This window comes from Lynx canadensis, chromosome F2 (genome assembly GCF_007474595.2).
Source record: "Lynx canadensis isolate LIC74 chromosome F2, mLynCan4.pri.v2, whole genome shotgun sequence".
Taxonomy (NCBI): domain Eukaryota; kingdom Metazoa; phylum Chordata; class Mammalia; order Carnivora; family Felidae; genus Lynx; species Lynx canadensis.
In genome coordinates, this window is record NC_044320.2 from 78,933,203 (window position 1) to 78,954,250 (window position 21,048).

At 40.1% G+C, this 21,048-nt stretch overlaps 1 protein-coding gene across 1 annotated transcript in view; it reads left to right on the plus strand.

The window, feature by feature from the left end:
- PXDNL (peroxidasin like) overlaps positions 1-21,048 on the plus strand; it is a 266,765-nt gene that overhangs the window by 149,177 nt on the left and 96,540 nt on the right. The window contains 4 exon segments of the mRNA XM_032591901.1: positions 2,655-2,824; positions 6,429-6,695; positions 10,708-10,824; positions 12,562-12,720. Coding sequence (XP_032447792.1) covers positions 2,655-2,824; positions 6,429-6,695; positions 10,708-10,824; positions 12,562-12,720 — 713 coding nt within the window.

Genomic DNA, 21,048 nt, shown 5'->3' on the forward strand with positions numbered 1-21,048 from the left:
TTTTTTTAATTTATTTTGAGAAAGAGAGCATGTGTGAGTGGGGAAGGGGCAGAGAGAGAGGGAGAGAGAAAGTCCCAAGCAGACTTTGAGCTGCCAGTGCAGAGCCTGATGCGGGCTCAGTCTCACGAACCATGAGATCACAACGTGACCCGAAATCAAGAGCCGGATGCATAACTGACGGAGCCACCCAGGCCCCCCTTTTGCAAGTAGGTCTTCATTGGGTGTAAGGTTAGATGATTTTAGAATTGTGTTTAGAATCATTAGTTTAATACTAAATGAGACTTTTGAATGTGGGCACTTAAAGCGTGCTTTCTGATGTTCATTGCAGGTTACTGACACTGAGTAGCTGTTTATACTTACAGGAATGTCCGTCATCTAGTTCCCTTGCCTGTGCCTTGCATGACTGACCGTTCAGAAGCTCTATCGTTTTTCCTAAAGCGAATCTCTTCAAAAATAGCAACTTGAAGTTCTTACTAACTGGTAGTTTTTCTTTTCCTTTTTTTTTTCCTTTTTAATTTTTTAAGTTTATTTATTTTGTTTTTAAAAATTCTTCTTTTTAACGTTTATTTTTGAGAAAGAGGGACAGAGTGCAAGCGGGGGAGAGGCAGCGACAGAGGGAGACACAGAATCCGAAGCAGGCTCCAGGCTCCGAGCTGTCGGCACAGAGCCCAGCGCCGGGCTCAAACTCCTGAACCGCGAGATCATGACCTGAGCTGAAGTTGGAAGTTTAACTGATTGAGCCACCCAGGTGCCCCTATTTAATTTGAGAGAGAAAGATAATGCAGGAGAGGCAAAGAGAGAGGGAGAGAGAGAATCCCAAGCAGGCTCCACACTGTCAGTGCAGAGCCCAATGTAGGGCTCAGACTCACGAACTGTGAGATCAAGAGCCAAAACCAAGCATCAGATGCTTAACCGACTGAACCACCCAGGTGCCCTAATAACTGGTAGTTTTTCTTAAAATTAGGCTTTTCAGCGGGTGAAGAAGAACAGATTGCATCTGTGTGTCCTGTCATCTCTGCTCCACTCTAAAAAAACGGATGTGAAATATGGCCATTGTGTGCCTCCTTATCCTTTGCGACAGAAATTGCTGAATAAGGATGATTTCTCCATCTCTTTAATTGAACATGCTTTAGTTTTTACATATATGAAAATAAGATGAGTTATTATCCTTCAGTGATGACACATATTTAAATGAGTAGACAAACTTGGAAGCTGTCGGCTTTGTAAAACAAATTAAAAAGAGAAATGAGATCCCCTCAATGGACTTTTTCCTCTCTAAAGGGTGTTATTGATGGATGATGTAGACTAAATGTTTAATTGAGCTTATTGAGTGATGAATGTGTGTGTTGGGGGAGCATTTTATGTTTAATAAATTTATAGTACTAAGCAGACTCATACAAATATCTATTCCTCCTCAGACAAGATCACTGAGTATTTTAAAAAAGGGAAAAGTACCCTGGTACGACAAAAACGTTCTGTACAAACTTCCAACATATGTTTATGTGTCAGTAGCTTTGCATTTAGTGCTAGAGATAACCCCCCAAAAACATATTATCGATGTCTGAACCTTCTGGATCATAGCCTTCACTATGTACTCAATGGATCTTCCATTTGGATGGATAAACGCCATTTTCCTGGTATCCCCCAAATGGTCCAGTTCCGTTACGAGGGCCTAACATCCAACAACTGGGTAAATGGGTTGTGCTGATTTAATGCCATGTCATGTAATTGTCCTTGGCTTTAGCTAGGTTGTCTTCAATATGAATATTTTCCTACTCCTTCACGAAATGTGAACGCATTCTGAATGACTCACAGAAAAGGGGTGCAAAACTTACATATGATCGTCTGATGATTTTTTTAATGGGAATTCAGAGGTATAACAATGTGCAGAAGTATCTTTCATTTGGATAGATGGCTTTAGTGTTTAAATTCATGCTGCTTTAGGGGTGCCTGGGTGGCTCAGTCGGTTGAGCGTCCGACTTCGGCTCAGGTCAAGACCTCTCAGTTGGTGAGTTCGAGCCCCACGTCGGTCTCTGTGCTGACAGCTCAGAGCCTGGAGCCTGCTTTGGATTCTGTGTCTCCCTCTCTCTTCCCCGCTCATGCTCTGTCTCTCTCTGTCTCTCAAAGATGAATAAACATTAACAAAAAAATTAAAGGGGTGCCTGGGTGGCTTGGTCGGTTGGGCGTCCGACTTCGGCTCAGGTCATGATCTCACGGTCCGTGAGTTCGAGCCCCGCGTCGGGCTCTGTGCTGACGGCTCAGAGCCTGGAGCCTGTTTCCGATTCTGTGTCTCCCTCTCTCTCTGCTCCTCCCCCGTTCATGCTCTGTCTCTCCCTGTCTCAAAAATAAATAAACGTTAAAAAAAAAAAGTTAAAAAAAATTAAAGTCATGCTGCCTTGGAAAGCAGGACATTTAAACCTCCTTCCTTTCTATCTATCGTGTCTTGACTTGAAACCTGTGTTTAGGATACAGTCTCAGAAATGGGAAGGGACAACTAGGATTTAAACTAAAATGTTCTGGATTATTAAGATAATTTTAGAAGTTAACAAGTCGATATACACGAGCCATATTTATAAGTTCCTATATGTTCAGTCTTGTTAAGTGTTTGAGACATGATTGGGGTTAAATAACGTGTGTAAAACGTGCGTTTCCAGCCATTCATTGGATTTGGAAGATGATACTCGACTTAACTTGTTTGACGATGGGACACTCATGATCCGAAACACCCGTGAGTCGGACCAAGGTGAATATCAGTGCATGGCCAGAAACTCAGCCGGGGAAGTCAAGACCCAGAATGCCATGCTCAGATACTCCAGTCCTCCAGGTACGGCTTTTCTTCCTGAGGGAACTTGGGGTAAATGCCTCAGTTCTCCATCAGTTATTTGCACTAGAAAATGACTTATGTTGCTTCTTTAAAGGATGGACTGCTTAAAAGTGAAACTATTGCCATTTTCTATCACTTTCTAGTCTTTTACAGAAATTGTTTTTTTTCTCTTCAAGTTTTTTTTTTTAAATTTCCTGCCCCCGTTCTCTTCTCTCGTAGTCACCACAGGTGCTGTGCCAAGACTGCTGTTCTCCTTTTGATGACCTATCCGGCCTCCTCAGAAGACGACCCGCCCTCCTCAGACAGAGGGACTCAGTGGTACCTAGGCAGGGCTATCATCCTTTCTAACAAACGTTCAGTTATTCATTCGTAAATAATTACCCACCAAATATTTACTGAATGCCTACTGAGCTTGCTGTTGAAGATTCTGTGGTTGACAGCCTGTGCTCCTTTAACTTTCCAGGAGCTTTGCTTTGCCCTAAAGTCAGTGGCCCATGTAAACCAGCCACAGTGACTGTGACAAATTTGTAGTAATATCATTTTGAGAGAGCTGATGGAAAGAGTGACACTGTTTCCTCAGCCCTTACCGAGTCGATAGTCTATTAGGTGATAGATTAGGCGATTAGCCATAATTCAACAAAATGGCAGGTTTTATGACAGGTAAGGAAAGGGGATAGGAGGATAAAGGAGAGTTCGTTGTGCGCTGGCAAATGTGTAAACGCTGGCTCTGGGGGCGAGGGAGCAGCCCTGAGGTACAACATTTGCCGACGATTGACGAGACACCGATGAATTCGGAGTTGGGAAGAGATGCACAGTAGAAATGGGAATTCGGAGTTGGGAAGAGATGCAGTAGAAATGCTACTGCATAGCATTTCTACCCTGTAGACGCAGATGTAGACCATCTCAAAACTCCAGATAATAGCAAAATGTGAAACAATGAGAAGTGGTAAACGTCAGAATTGATCTTTGACGTTCAGGAGGTTTATTTAGTTGTAAGTTTATGTCACTTGATTTTTTAACAATGGCTATGCTTCACAAGCAGCTTGAAAGATTCCCCAAATTTGATAACCGGCCCTCTAGAGTGGGCCGCCGCACAGCCCTGTCAGAGGAAGAGCCCTTGGAGCCGACTTGGAGATCTGTGTTCGTTCAAGAAAGGATTTCCCGGGACCAGTGACCTAGAAGCTGAAGGCAAGAAGTAGGACACAGCCAGATAAAGAGGACTGAAACCTCATCGTAGTAGAAGGGGCAGTAAAGGTAGTCAGAGCAGGGCACATTCAAGACTGGATGCCTCGAGGGTACAGACGCAGAGTTGGGGATTCCTTGAGATTTGGGGGGCCGTAAGGCAGAGCTGAATCATTCATTACTGTACTCAAAGTGTGACCAAAATTAGATTTCTCTTTTAAAATGGTCGTCCAGGTTGCAGTTCGGAGAACAAGCAGGAGGACAGAGTAAGGTGAGGGGGCCGGGCAGGCTGTGGCGATGACGCAGAGGAGAGCAGTGACGTTGGATGGGGCAATGACAGAGGGAGTAGAGAAAACGCCACTGAACTAAGAGTTACTCCAGCAGAATTGAGGCATTTGAGTCACAGATTGACTGGATTCGGGAATTCCCTACGGGGTTCTTCGGTACTTTCTCATCAGCACGCCCACTAGCTCTTTCCCAAGCATCATCCACTTTGCCCTCTAGGTCAAGCCTGACTCTGCACATGGGAGTATTCCTACTTTGACTTCTGGGCACTGCTTTCTCCTGATCCTTTTCTAAGGTACGGCTTCTTCTTTCTTTCTCAAAGACTTCAGCCTGCCTTGACCGTGTTGTTCCCCACACCCTCCAACACCCACCCTTCCTCCAGTTGGCCTGCCCTAACCACATTTCTTCCTCTTCCGTTGAACCCTCCTTGACTTTTGAAGCAATTCCCAAACATCAAACTTGAGTGATTTCTGTCCATTTCACAGATTCTATTGCTGGCATCTTTCCTGAGATTTGGATTGATCTCACTCACCACCGCCTTCGTGCTCATCTTCACATGCAAATTTTTTACGTCGCTCAAACCCTTTCGCCTGCACTTCATCTCACGTTTGCCATCACTGTTGATGTTATTAACATCCTCCTAAAACTTCAGATTCAGCCTCTGCTGCTATCTTTTCTTGATCAAGTCTCTAGAAATTTGGTTCCACGATGTATCGGATTATCTTCCTTTTCGTTTTCACTGCCATTGATTCGCTCCAAAAACCTTTTGTATCTCAATTATTATAATACCTCTTTCCATTTATCTACAGCCCTTTACACCTTAGTGTAATATAATGATTTCCAAGGTATGTTGGAGTTCTTCAGACTATGTGGCTTGTTTTCTGTTCTCGTAGCTGAAGCATAAGCTTACAAGGACGGGAGTGTGTCTCGTGCATCTTTTCAACATCTAGAACATTTTATCCATCTTAAGGCATGCCATATTGTGAAAATTAAATCTTGATTGTTGAATTAGATTAAACGCGTTTATCTCTGTTCTCCATGGTATATTTATCTCAGAAATTAAGGAGCCCCCCCAAATTAGACCCGATGATGAGGCATTTTTAACACCCTACTAAGTCTTTAATTTCTGCTTCAGGTTTCTAGAAAAGATGACGCTCTTAAGAATCGATGAGTGGAACACCCTATGTGGAAGTCTAAGTTTTGTATTTACAAGAATACTTACTATCGTATTATGTTTGGCTGAAAGTGTCAGAAAATTTGAGGAGACGTGACTTGAACACACACAGTGTGTGTGTGTGTGTGTGTGTGTGTGTGTGTGTGTGTGGTTTACTCAGGTGCCACAAGCAGTGTGGGAGTCTGGACCGAGCTGCCACATTAGCCCAGTGCTCCAATGAGATCTTTCTGCTCTTTACTCCTTTGCACACAGACCTTCTTCTCCCCTCATACCCGTCACCTGTTGGTACGAAGTTGGCTCCTGTAACCCAAAACTCATGACCAAGTGCCAGGCAGCAAACAGAAGGAGCAACGACTGACTAAACCACTCGTATCTGGGAAGGAAACTCGTCCAGGGACATGCGTCTACACCGTGCTGGCAGAAGAGTGTCACACGGATACCCTTAACTGCAAGAGAGTCTCAAAAGGGGATATTTTTCAACGGAACGTTTGAACAGTTAGCCCTGAAATAAAAAATAGGTGTGCCCCAGCGTGTCTATGATACATCCTGGCGTACAGGGAAGCAGTCTTTAAAAAAAATTACATGTTTATATCAAATCCGGATTTCAGATCTAGACATTTAAGGGCGCCTGGGTGGCTCAGTTGGTTTCAGCTCTCGATTTCAGCCCAAGTCATGATCTCCAGGTCCGTGATGAGCGTGGAGCTTGCTTCGGATTCCCTCGCAACGGCTCCCTCTGCCCCTCCCCCACTTGAATGGGTGCACACACACGAGTGCTTTCTCTCTCTCTCTCTCTCAAAAAAAGATCCAGATATTTTAGTTTTAATTATTTGAGAATATGTATGTATATAATATTTTAGTATAGAGTCATTTTGAAAATGACAAACACGTAAAAACCACAGTGTAGAGTAAATAACCCTTAACTGCTACTGGCCGTATTTTGTTTTGTTTTCCTCCTTCCTTTAGCCAAGCCTAGTTTTATAATCCAGCCCCAGGACACAGAGGTTTTAGTTGGCACAAGCACAACTTTGGAATGTATGGCCACGGGCCACCCACACCCCCATGTTACTTGGACGAGGGGCAGCGGAGAGGCCCTGGATGGATCCAGGCACCTGGCTACTTCCGGAGGACTCTACTTGCAAAATGTCACCCTGCAGGACCACGGTCGATTTACCTGTCACGCCGCCAATAATCAAGGCTCTGTCCAAGCCACAGCGAACATAATTGTACAAGGTACGGGAGCAGGAGGTCGGGATTGAAATGTTCATGCTGCCACACTCAGAAAATTATTTTTCAACTTAAAAAAAGAATGTCATGTACATCGGTGAAGAGATTTTTGTATTTGCCATGTCTTTTTTGACATAATAGACTTTTCAAAACTAATCTGCTTCACATTAAAACTTGCCTTTATTTTTACTTCAGTCTTTATCCCTATGCTGTAATCAACCGTTAGCCACAAAGGAGATGAGGTCATTCATCTGGCAGCAAACTGTCAAAAGATATTTGTGCTTCAGTATGCTGTACAGACGTAGGAAAGACGCCTTAGATATGGAAGTGGAAATTCTGTGCCCTATGTTCATAGTCGCTTACCAAGCTGTCTACTCGGCATAGCTCGGGAATGCGCTGAAGGCTCTTACGAGCCTGGGCTGTGTAACTAAAGCAAGAACAAAACTATTCTGAGTGCTACAAGTAGTTTATATGCATGGGCAGGCAATCCTGTTGTAAAGAACTTTGTGCTTTTGTGCTATGCTTTTGCGATTGACCTGGGCTGCCCCTCCCTTTCTGTTGTGCTGGTTGTGTGTGCGGGTGTAGGTACAGGTGCACGTGTGCTCACATACGCACTCAACACTCCTTGTGGGCTTAGAGGTGTAGTGAACAGAACAGAAGGCTTACTTGAACGATGTCAGATGTCCCGTTCTACCCCAAACTGCTTTTTATCGGCTGACAGTGATACTTTCGAGGGCTTCCTAGAGCCAGGAACAGTATAGTTAAGAAGTTACGTTATTTTACTGAACACACTTGCATAAGGTGTTATCTGTCCCAAAACCAGACCCTGGGAAACACGGAACAACAACTCATGTTTAGGAACATGAGTTGGGGCGACTTCGGGGCGGTGAGTGCTGGCTGCTGGGGAGTGGTGCAATTGGCCCTCTGGAAGGTTCAGCACTTCACCCGTCCTGCGTTTCCAGCATTCAGTAAATGTTTGCCAAATTGCTTTTGCTTACCATCAGCTCTTTAAGTAGCAATAGATCAATAACTTCTTGTTCCCATTCGTATGTCTGAGGAAAGAACTGCGTTCCCCCTAGAAATGTTAATACCATGGAAAAACATTTTCTATACTCTAAAAAAGGTGTAGAAATGAAAATTTTTCGTGAAGTCCTGGGTAACTCCTGGGGGGAATTACTTTTAAAGGACCCAAACATTATTTTTAGGCTTTCCATGTGTCCGGGTTGAAAACTGCTTGCAAAGAAATACTATTTGGGTTTTTTTCTTGCCTTGTTTTGTATCTAATGTCCGGGGTTGAGAAGCGTAACACCTAATGCGGCATTTACACTCTGACAGGCTCCTTTCTAGTCCTTTGTGTCTCAGCCTCTTGAATTTAGTTTCTACTTCCAGTTTTTCGTCTGGATCAGTTGACGTCTCACCAAACTCTGGCGTTTATGGTGCTGTTCATTTCTCATACTGCAATACGCTAACGATTTCTTTTTCCCAGGCAGTTTGCACTGAAATCGCCACCTGCTTGTCCTTTCGTCCCTTGCAACTGTGTAGTTGGGTTACTTGTAGGTCCCTGTGTTGAGATTTTTAATCGGTCTTGAAACGGTCCGTTAATCATTCAATACGTTTACAAAAGAGGCTTCTTTTATTCGCCTAGTGCACAGACTAAATATTTTAAGATGTACCCCTTTGTGTCATCTTAACAGATGTTCTATCAATGTTCTTTAGTTCTTTCAGTGTCCGTCTAAGCCAAGAATACAATGGCCCACAGATTAATTTCCTTCCCCAGACTGGCTGAACAAATAATAAAATGAAAAAGAAAAAGCCTCAATGGAAGGTGTGAATCACAGTATGGGGCACTTAGGTGAAAAAGCCTATAGTTCCCAACAATGTAAACAAAAATGCTTTTTTGTGTGAGGCGTCATGGTCACGGATTTTGTAAAATCCACCAGAAAATGGCAGAACCCTTCGCCTAAGCATGTGGGGGTTTAGCATCGGAGCTGGGACTGTTGGCCACCATTGTTAAGTGGAAGGCCCAGAAATGTGAACTCCATATTCTTGTTCAGTTACTCCAGCCTGCACTGCCTCCCTTTGTGATGTTTAGCTCTTCTGAGTTTTCTCCCCATTAGATCTCAACATTTCTTCATTGATCTAGCAAGTTGGCCATTTTCACGCAAGGAACAAGTATAAAATGATCATTTATTTATGTTTTTCCTAATTTCTGGTGGGATGTGGTCTCTGGGAATTAAAAATATTATTTTCCATGAAACCATATGAAATGCGCTTTTCACCCAGACTTGGCTAGAGTTCTGTTATTACTAAAAAGTCGAAGTCAAATTTCCCAACATTTGTGCCTTGACCAAATGACTTGCTATAACCCCTCCCTACTCTTGCTTTATAGCTCTTCTACTGTGTCACGAGTCGATTTTTTAATGTGGAAATATTTTTGTTCATTTCAAGTTATCCCTAGCAATTTTAAAAGTTAGTGTAATGTTCCAAAAAGAACATCAGGCTGGGGGTTGAGTGGACTAAATTTTCATCATGTCTCTGAGAGCTACTGAGTTCAACCTCCCCCAGCCTGGATTTCTTCATCTGTAGGACACGGAACCTGAGACTGCTGATCTGTGGACTGTTTTCTAGCTTGACTTTTCTAAGATTCTATTGCAAGCATCTTGCAAGCGCTCCTGAGGGCTTTCATAAATTTGCATGACCTTGGAGTTTATCTTTTCCCATTGTTCAGCCTAGTGCCTTACTTAGAACTGAAGACTTTTAAAAATCTTTATTACTTACACACAACGTGAAAGCTGAAACATATATACCTTGCCTAACATTATTTATTTCATCATGTTTCTTGTAAATCCAGATGGTAAGGAAGGGCAAGGAGGGGGTGAGTACAAAGACCAAACAGCAAGGAGAAGTGGTCAGGTCATCTCAGAAAGTTGTTTGAAAATCTCCTCCCTTAGGGATTACTGGAGATCATTGTGCCCTTGAGTGGCCAAATGGATCTATTTTGCATATTAATAAAAGCCATGAACAGATTCTATAACTGTACATGCAGCTATTAGCTATTTAAACAAATTCAACTGCAAAAGATCTGAACACTTGGAAATCTTGGAACTTTGACTTAAATGCGACTTTTTCAAAGCTATCGCATCATGTGTTACAGGAAGCATTTTTTTCCTGAGATTAACAGAATGACTTGTTTCAGATTTCATCATGTTTATGAAAGTTTGGAGGAAACAATTTTGTGAATGGTTCAAATACAATCCGTAGTTTTATATAGGTCTATCACAGTTAATAAACAACACGTGAAGCAGATTCCATAAGATTTAGAAATACTTCCTTCCTGTTAACTACCACTTTTCTGCCTCGCAAACCAGGTATGTGTATTTCTGGTTTCTTTACAAGTAGGCACAGACATACGCAAACACCTACATACTCTTAGTAGCTTTCGAGTAAATAATTGGAAGCAAATTCCAGTTAAGCAACTTATTTATTTGAGAGAGAGAAATTGTGCGTGTGCGCACACGTGCGTGCGTCTGAGCAAGGGAGGGGGAGAGGGAGAGAGAGAATCTTAAGCAGGCCCCATGCTCGGCGCAGAACCCTGTGCAGGGCTTGATCTTACAACCACCGTGAGATCGTGACCTGAGCCAAAGTCAAGAGTCCAAAGCCTTACATACTGAGCCACCCCGGTGCCCCAAGCAACATATTTAAACCTATTTCCTGGGGCGCCTGGGTGGCGCAGTCGGTTAAGCGTCCGACTTCAGCCAGGTCACGATCTCGCGGTCCGGGAGTTCGAGCCCCGCGTCAGGCTCTGGGCTGATGGCTCAGAGCCTGGAGCCTGTTTCCGATTCTGTGTCTCCCTCTCTCTGTGCCCCTCCCCCATTCACGCTCTGTCTCTCTCTGTCCCAAAAATAAATAAAAATGTTGAAAAAAAAAATTTTTAAACCTATTTCCTTTTTTCCCCCTCTTGGTATTAAAAATTTATGGAGTAGTTTTTAACTTTGACGTATTTTTTCATTCTCTTTAGCTCCTCCACAATTCACAAGAATTCCCAAGGATCAAATGGTAATAGAAGGACATTCTGTAGAATTTCTCTGTGAGGCTGAAGGCAACCCACCTCCAATAATTGCCTGGACCAAAGCAGGTATTAGCATAACCATAAGTATTGTGGGAAGAAAGAAATGCCTTCTTTTATGAGAGGATGAAACAGTTTAAACTAAATATTATAGGTACATCTCCGGATTAAATAGGTCATCATAATTTTTCGTAAGTGTTAAGTTTCAGCATTTGAACGTGTGGCTTTCCTTAGATAATCCTCTCTGGGCCTCAGTTCCCTGATTTTTTTTTTTCTCCTCACACTCACCTCCTCTCTAGCAACCATCAGTTTGCTTAGTTTCTTGATTTTAAGATGAAATTATTGGACAGTTCAGTGGTTTTAAATATTTTTTAAAGTGGCAGAATTCTCTTTTAGTACGAAATGAAACTGTTAAGTGCAGTGAAACCAACCATAAGTGAAACTCTAGCATATGAAGTGGATAAAAGTGAGCTACTGTCTTTTAAGTGTGGGGTGGGTGTGGGGTGCCTCTGAGGGGGCCTGCACTTCTGGTGATCCCTGGGGCATTAGACAACAAGGCCTACAGTCTCTGAGATGAGAGCTCCTCCAAGATTTTGCTGGTCTTGGAATTACTTTCATATTAGTTCGGGTGACCAGGTTAAATTCTAAACACGTCAACATTTGTGAATTGCTTTTGGCTAAAAGTTTTGCCCTCATCTTTACAAGAGTAGAGTGGGTAGGAGGTGAACTGCGAAGGGGCAAAGCCAAGATTCACGTCTCCCTCCTTTTCTTTACGAGTTGCACGGCCTTGGGTACATACATTAACTGTGTGTTTTGTTTTTTTTTTCCCAGAGTCCTCTCATCCATATGCTGGGAGTGACTGAAGATATTGCCGAAGGCACAGGGTGGTTGTGGGGATGGTTTTGAATGGATTTATACTCATAAACATATAGAAGAGTATTTGGCTCATTTGTGTCCATAGTAAAGGTTCACTGTTACTTTTCCCTGTAGAGCAAAACACTTCATAAGATACAGATTGTCACTGAAATAGTTGAGAATGGAAACCCATTAACTTGTTAGTGGCCGCAAGGAGTGTAAACTCAGTATTAAGCTCAGGGGTGGTAAAGTGCAATGTTGGCCTGAAGTATGGCTGTGAGGGTTAGCAGCCCGAGTGTCACAAGTGCCACCATTCTCCAGATGCTGTCTCAGCACCTTAAATGTTATAATTCTATAATGTTGTCATAAGCTAAATATTGCATACATGTGTTGAAAATCATATTTAGGAAAAATGGCATTTTGGGGGAATCTAGGGATAAAAACTGTTGTTAAAAAATAAACAAATGCAAAACAATTCCTCTCCTAGCCAATTTTTGCCTTGTTTTCACTGCATTAAATACAAAGTGGGGGGATGGCGGGGGGGGGGGGCGGTGAAGAAATAGGCGTCTTGGGTTAGCCTGTGCAATACCTCGCATGCCCTCTTAGGAATTTTAGCTTTTATTCCAAGAGGAGTAGGAAGCCACTGTAAGCAAGGGTAATGTTGGAATAAGATTGGTTTTGAAATTTGCACCCTAACTGTGGAAAATATAACTGAGGAGCAAACGTGAAGGTGCAGGGATTCGCTACGGGGCTGATCAGTTTCTCCTTTTGGGGGCTGGTCAAGAGGGGCTGTCCAGAATCCAGGATGCAGTGGTAGGGGGCGTGGTCCCAATAGTGGGATATGGAGGCTTTCTGGAGGAATCCCAACCTTTACCCAGCACCCGACACAGTTCTAGCCGTCAGCTCTCCGAGCCATAACGATGGCATACAAAGTACTTTCTCTCTTTGCAGGGGGGCAGCTCCCTCAGGAAGGTCCACATACAGTTCTCTCCTCTGGCACTTTGAGAATTGACCACGTGGCACATCATGACCAAGGCCAATATGAGTGTCAGGCAGTCAGTCCATTGGGAGTGAAAAAAGCGTCTGTCCGGCTGACTGTAAAACCCAAAGGTAATGCGTGCTGTGATTGGGTCTACATACCTGAAGAGAGCGCCTCTGTATGTGTCTGATTTCACACATCCTCCAGAACCTTATTACTTAAGTATTTTTTAGTTTAGAAGATCTGAGAAAGGAGCGCCTGGGTGGCTCAGTCGGTTAAGCATCCGACTTCAGCTCAGGTCATGATTTCGCAGTTCATGAGTTCGAGCCCTACATTGGGCTCTGTGCTGACAGCTCAGAGCCTGGAGCCTGCTTCAGATTCTGTGTCTCCCCCTCTCTCTGCCCCTTTCCCGCTCATGCTCTGTGTCTCTCTGTCTCAAAAATAAAGAAAACATTTAAAAAAATTAAAAAAAAGATCTAAGAAATTGCAAATTTGATAACCTTCTTCTAATCAATTGTTAAAAAAAAGACCTGAGGATTTAATTTCTATTAGTGATAAGTATTAATATCATGTTTTCTTCCAAAAATATTATTTTGTGTCTTCTTATAACATTTTTTTGCAAAGCTAGTTACTTAGCTCTACCTTTGGAGACTAACTCACAGAAATATACATTTCTCACAGCCAGTGGGCTGAACTGTGGTCTTAATATTGATGCATCTTTTATTCTTAGGGTTATCGAGATATACTGCAGACACTCTGTTTCAGAGTCATCATGAAATACAGTAGTTTGGTTTATCAAAAATACTAATATTCTGGAATGAGGTTGGGTTATTGGTTCATAATTTATCATTAAATGACATGTTAAAAAAGAAAAAAAGGAAAACTCAAGGCTTACATTTTAAAAGACCGGTCCAAAGTAAGAATGAAAAATGGTTGTTATTAAATACTGTGGAAATTTCTTTTTAGTTACTGGCTTATGTTGAAATGAAGGAACTTAGTTACTATGTATATATATTATCTAAACTGTAGTTTACATTTAGACATAAGTTCCTGTCTTCACAAATTTGCTATAATTTGTTTTGATGTAGTGAATCTTAAATTCAGAGGTAACGCATATTTAGATAACGCATATAAAACCTAGAGACAAAGGTTGTCTGGATGTAGCAATATAAATGTGAAAAGAAATATTAGTAAGTGTTGAAGTGTTCAATGATGCTGGAACATAGACACAAGATTACACGGAGCTAATATCTATGTACAATCTAGTATTTATTCCTTTCTCAAATGCTTATTATTATCTGTTTTTTTTTTTTGGATGGAAGTTGAGGTTCTATGAAGAGGTAAAAAGATACTAGGGAAGGTGTGCAAATAGCTACGGAAATGCATGGGAAGATTTGAAAACGCTATTGAAAGGTGAAGGGAACTGCCATGCCCTTGGAAAGCCCCATTTCTTTGGTTCGTTCTTTCTAAGAGGAAATGCCAAAAGCTGCTCTGTGGAATATTTAAAACTACTTTTGAGTTGGTTTTCAACAAATTCAACTATTTTAAAAATCAGAAGGTTTTTACATTAATATCATTTTTAAAAGGAGGACATACGAAATCAATGCACTGTAGTCTAATAAAATATAGCACGACAGTGCTGAAGTTAATGGTTTTAGTGTCATCCTTTTTTTGCCACATTGTTACATCCTTCCACCTCAATGACCTGCCTCCCATCGACCTTCTAGATCTCAATTTAGAAATACGCTCCTTCCCTAAGGAGGGTTCCTTTCCTCCACTCTGTAAGATATCATAAGATACCACTGTTGAAATTAATATTAGAATAGACCATTTAATCTAATAGGTGACCGATGTGGAGGAATTTGATAAATGTATCAAATATCCATAGCTAAGAAAGTATCATTAGCAACAGGCACAGATGTAGAAACACTACGGGCAAGTTTTTTAGTGAACAGAGAGCCCTGTGTGTTGAATGTACACTACGTGAATAGGGTGGAGGAGAGGGCTGTAGGGAGGAAATGCTTGGGATGGTTGGTTGAGTTCGAATGTATCAGATCTTGATTATAGGCCATGGAACTTTCCAAATGTTGACCATATCTATTATGTAGAATATTAATCAGCCTAAAGTGAATAGGCAAATGCTGGAGTAAAGAAACATTAAAAATAAGAAACCATTAGAACTATGGCTATAGTCACACGATATGTTAGGTGACCTGAATATCCATGACAATGGGAATGGAAGAATTAATGAATTCAAGTAAATGTGTAACAAGTGGAACCATTTTATCTCTGAAATTATTAACAATATTTTTTCCCAATAACTACCCCTGAAAATATTTTGTAGACCCCGTTTTGTGTGTATTGAAGTGTTTCTCAAAGTGTGTTCTGTGGATTGCCAGTGGAGGAAATTTCCAAGACCCTTCCAGGGGGCGGTGGTTTAGGTTAAAACTCTTATAATATCAAGGTCTTATTTGCCTTTTCCACTTGGTTGACATTTGCACTGATGGTACCAAAATAATGGTGGGTAAAAATGCTAGAGCCTTAGCATGGACCAAAGCAGTGGCACCAAACTGTACTAGTAATTTGTATGTTCTTCACTTGCAGTGGGAAAAGATAATAATTTTATTTAACAATGTTACTGATAGAACAGGAGGAAAGCACTACTTTTATTAAATCTTGGCCCTCTATTAGATGTATGGTGAAAGAAATAGGCAAAAGAAGCTTTCAATTATCAAATTTTGCTATAGTATCAAATATGTTTCACAATGATGTGTTAAATATCTTAAAATATCCCTGCATTTTTGGGGTGCCTGGATGGCTCAGTTGGTTGAGCATTGGACTTCAGCTCAGGTCATGATCTCATAGCCCCATGTCGGGCTCTCTACAACTCTGCAGTCAATGAAGAGCCCACTTCTGCCCCTCTCTGTTCAGACTCTCTCTCTCTCTCTCTCTCTCTCTCACTCTCTCATAAATAAATAAATAAATAAATAAATAAATAAATAAATATCTTCAAAAAGTTTTTTTAAATAAATAAAATATCCCCACATTTTGCAAATGCTTACCTTTGTGAGGTCATATTTTATTCATATACTTCAACTAAAATGTCTAATTGCAAGAGATTGAACTCAAAAGCAGTTTTCAAATATTGAGATTTGGGGAAGTGTTTACTTTTGGAAAATTAATTAATGGTCACAAAGACGTGTTATTTATCTGACTATTGTATGAGTTTATTTCTGCCATATTTGAATAAGTAAATCAATTTTGAAGTTCTCAGATTTAATTTCCACTATGGTGAACATGGCTGCATATAACCAACATAAATAAAAGCTCTTGGAGCTTCTCAATAATTTTTAAGTGTCAAGTGTTCCTGAGATTCATGGGTGTTTGAGTTGCGCTCATCTGTTGGATCTTCTTTGCCTGATTTCTAGATCTTTTCTTTTTCTTTCTAATCCCTTTAAACTTTGTTGCCACATCATTTTGCTAGCCTTTTTCATGTCTATCCTTTATGCCCCTTGCTGTGTTCTCAGTGGTGTACGTTCCCTCCAGAGATGCTGCTAACCTTTAGTTATGCAATAGTTTTATTTTTTCCACTAATATTTTGCTCAAGTGTATGCAAATATATATAAACACTGGATGAAACTAGTAATTTTATAGAAACATATAATTAATGAAAACGAATTCCGGAAGAGAGAGAAATATAAACAGAAGATAGCAGGGGAGAAAAAATGTTGGCAGGGATCACAGCAGTGCAGATACACAGCTGTTACTCGGCAGCATGGCTGAATAGAATGTTAATTATTCTGAGTATTAAACTTGCAAAAGAGTTCCCTCCAGTAAGAGTATGTGGTTATGTGGTTTCCCAAGGAAAACCATCACATGTATAAATAACAAAAATTCTAATGCTGCTTAAGTGGTTTTAGGAGTTAGAAATTAATAAACACACTAGAAATATTCTTAGTAACACAAACATAAGCTTGAAAATAAAATCCTAAGAATTCATTAAAATATATCAAAGGAAAACTATCTTGTGTATCTATGCAAAAAATCTAGGAATGTAAATAAAGAAATATAATTTGAAATCATAAATAACCCAGTAGCACATGAAAAACGTATTAGTCCATAATTAAGTGGGTTTTATTCCAGAAATTCAAAGAGAGTGCAATAATAGGAAAGCTATTAATATATTTTATCATATTAATGGATTCAAGAAGAAAAACCATGATTCTTTCCATAGATACTAAAAAGACACTTGATAAAATTCAGCATTTATTCTCATTAAAAACTGTTAGTTAACATAGGTCTGAATAGACATTTTTCCAACATGATAAAATAGATTTACATCCCTAGATTTTTGCATAGATAGACAAGATAGTTTTCCTTTGATATATTTTAATGAATTTTTAGGATTTGTTATCAAACAACTCTTGCTTTACTGAACTCATTAGCCAGAATCCTGCTTAAGAGAGGAATGATATAAATATTTTCACTAAAGAAAGGATTTCTGCTGTCATTCTATCATTTAATATAGATTTAGGGAGACAAATCATTACAGGTAGCCAAGAGACACAAGAAAGAATAACCAGGAAAACTCTGAAAAGGAACCATAATTAAGGAGGACTTATCACACTAGGTTATAAAATATACAATCAAACTACAGAAATTAAAACAGTGCCTCGCTAGTACATTAAGCCAAAATATATAATCTACAGGTTGATTCCCGTTCATATGGGAATGTCACGTATGAAAAAGATGGCGTTTCCTTTGAGTGAAGAAAAGGTAACGACTCAATGAAACATTTGGGAATAACTAGGTAGACCTTTGAAAAATAACACCGGGTACATATAACACAGATTTTGTTCTGGAGATGTCTTCCCAGTCAGGAGGTGTGTGTGCCTGGCCCGTCTTGAGACCCGTGTCATGACCTCTTCCACACACAGCTTTGCTTGGTCTTTTCTGCTTTAGGTAGCCCTCCCTTCAGCTGTTTTGGTGGAGTGGGTTTTAGTGCTTCCCTAGTTTTACTGAAAAGGAAGCTTGTAGTTTTATAAACAAAACCAGCAATACATTTCTGTCTCTCGTCCTCCCTGTTTATTGATTTCTGAAGAAAAAATGGAACTGCCACCCTCATGCTACCAGACCAAAAGCCTCCAATTCTTCTTTTCACTATTTGAATCTCACAGTGTATACACAGCTCTTTCCCTCGCCTTCTCTCTGTGCAGGCCCGGGCAGGTGACTCCACTAGGTTGGGCTGTCCGTCTGAGAGTAGGGACTGGGAAAGGGCAACGTTTAGTTTGTTTTTGTATGCTTTCTTCTTCTTCATCTGTCAATTCTTCTTGCCTAGTGATGGCCCAGAAGGAACGGAAAGGAAGGGATAGGCTCACTGATGGGAAGCCGATGGCAAGGTGACCCTCTTTGATTTTGCTGCCGCCAGGTCTTGCCTGGTTATCAGGGTCCCCTGCGTGGCTAGCTCTCTACCCTTATATGTATGTTATTCAGAGTTCATATTGAGGTTCCACTACTACTCAGATCGCGGGTACGGGAGACCCAGCTCCAGCTTGTGGCCTCTTAGCCAATATTCTTTCTTCTCACAGCTGGTTATTCTATAGCCTCTGCTGATACGGTTTCCTCACTCAATGGGTAGTCCCAGTGGTGGGATTACCGGTTAGAGAGAAAAGGCAGCTCACCTGTATCAATTAAACTAACATCAAGGTTCATAGAGTAGTTTTATGAAGCGGTAGAAGCCACAAGATGTTGGAATCAAATCTTCAAAGTGTTTCAAGAAAAATAATGGTAAATCTGGTATTGTATAACTATCAATCTTTCAAGTATGAGGGCTCAATAAAGATATTTTCAGTAAACTGAGAATGTTTGCAACTATAATACTACTTTAAGGAAATTTCTAAAGGCTATACTTGCTAAAAAAAAAAGATCTCGAAAGAATGACTGACATCCAAAAAACAATGCAAAGGCGAACAAAGAAACCGCTGAACACGAAGGTAATGTTACAATATTTTCTGTATCAAATATTAATAATTGTAATTGTTATAGTGTGGCACTGAATAACAATCACATAAATGAATACTACCTAACAATGGAATATCACTTAGGAGAGTGATTATTTAGAATTCAAGTAGTATAATATTCTTATATATCTGGCAAAATGTCAAGGGTAAGTCTCAAAAAATAAAAATACGATCGTAAGTTTCAGATCAGAAGGGTGAAAAAGATGAAGTTAGAAAGTCAACAAATTAATTTTTTAAGTAAAAGGTAGGAAAAGAGTAAAAAAAATCTGGCAGTTATTTTGCAGACAAATTCTATAAATGTTTTAAGATCAATTCAGTTTTATACCAACTCTTTACAAAGAATAGAACAGGTAGTAGTTCCCAACTTTAACTAATAAAAGACATTATGAGAAAAAAATTCAGAATAATCTGTATACAAAATATTGACCAACTGAATTCAGTGACATTAATAGATTAATGGAGGACAAATTATGATTTTAACCAATGTAAATAAAATAATTTATCACCTATTATTAAGAAAAGATCTTAGCAATACGGAAATAAACAATTAAAATGTTTTCTACAAAAAAGCGTTTTGTGTATAATGTATATAACACTTTTGAAAATGACGTTTCTCAAGATAAAATGTTAGAATTGTTTCCTTTGGGAGTAGAAAGGAGATGACATTTACTCAACACTGTAATCGAAGGTCCTAGCCTGTGCAGAAAGAAAAGAAATAGAAACAAATGTGGATTTAGAAAGAATGCATAACATTTTAGTATTTATACGTAACAGGATTTTCCTCATACATAATTGAAAAATAATTACAAATATACTATCAGAAATAATAAGAATTTAGCAAGATCATTGGTTGATCTTAACAAGTAAAAATATTTTTCTTTTACATGTCAGCAATAAACAGAATACCTAATTTTAGTTTTAAAATGATACTTCTTTTTTAAATGTTTTATTTATTTTTGAGAGAGAGAGCATGAGCAGGGGAGGGGCAGAGAGAGAAGAGGACAGATGTGAAGCCGGCTCTGCACTGAGAGCCTGATCTGGACCTCGAGCTCATGGACTATGAGATCATGACCTGAGCTGAAGTCAGATGCTCAACTGACTGAGCCACCCAGGCGCCCCTGAAATAATACTTCTTAAAATAGCAAGAAAGTATCAAGTAGTTAAAAATAAATGTAACAATATGCTATTTTTTTTTAATTTTTTTTTCAACGTTTATTTATTTTTGGGACAGAGAGAGACAGAGCATGAACGGGGGAGGGGCAGAGAGAGAGGGAGACACAGAACCGGAAACAGGCTCCAGGCTCCGAGCCATCAGCCCAGAGCCCGACGCGGGGCTCGAACTCACGCACCGCGAGATCGTGACCTGGCTGAAGTCGGACGCTTAACCGACTGCGCCACCCAGGCGCCCCGAACAATATGCTATTTTTGACTATATGTACAGTACTGGGCTTCATATCCCTAGAGCTTACTCATCGTGCTTAACTGAAACTTTATATACCCTTGGACTAGTAACTAACTAATAATTTATTAAGAAGGGGGATCATATGTTGAGTGTTTTTACTACAATAAAATGAAATTTAAAACAAACACATAAATCTACAAAAGATGTGCAACAACTTGTAGAAAAAAAGTTCTGTTGAAAGAAGTTGAAGAGGACAAATCCTACTGTACAGATGTTAGTCCTTCCGAGGTCGATTTATAGGTCAGTGCAATTGCAGTGAAAATCCTGGTGGGGGAGGAAACATTGATTAAAATTGCATATGAAAGAGATTATTCCAAGATGTTATAAATCTATCGTAATTAACATATTGTGTTACTGGTATAGGGATTGACAAATTGATCAGTGGAACAGAAAGGCAGACCTTATGTATTTATTTTTTATTTTAGAGAGCGAGAGAGAGCAGGAGCATGGGTGAGGGGCAGAGGGAGAGAAAAGAATCTTAAGCTCAGTCCGGAGCTGGATGGTGGACTCAATCCCATGACTGTGATATCATGACCCGAGCCGAAATCAAGAGTTGGACACTCAACTGACTGAGCCATTCACACACCCCAAGAAAGACCATATTAATTACAGTGGTGGTGCTGCTCACCTACAGAAAGTAGCTCTCGTCAATAAATAGTGATAGGCAAATGGTCTGACATCTTCACTTTATAGTCCAGAATCAATTCCAAATTTAAAAATAACTTTAATATTAAAAAGCAAATATATAACATTTCTGAATAAAAATAAGATTTTTATGATAGTAGTACAGCAGAACTTTTAGAGCAAAATATAAAATCCACTATAAGAAAAGATTGATAAAGTCATCTACATTAAAATTTTTGTCTTCCATTCACCTTTAAAAAAAGAAACAAAAGGTATTTGCCACATCTATAACTGACAAGTGGGTTTTTTTTATTATTTATAATATATGAAGACAGTGCTAGTTCAATAGCAAA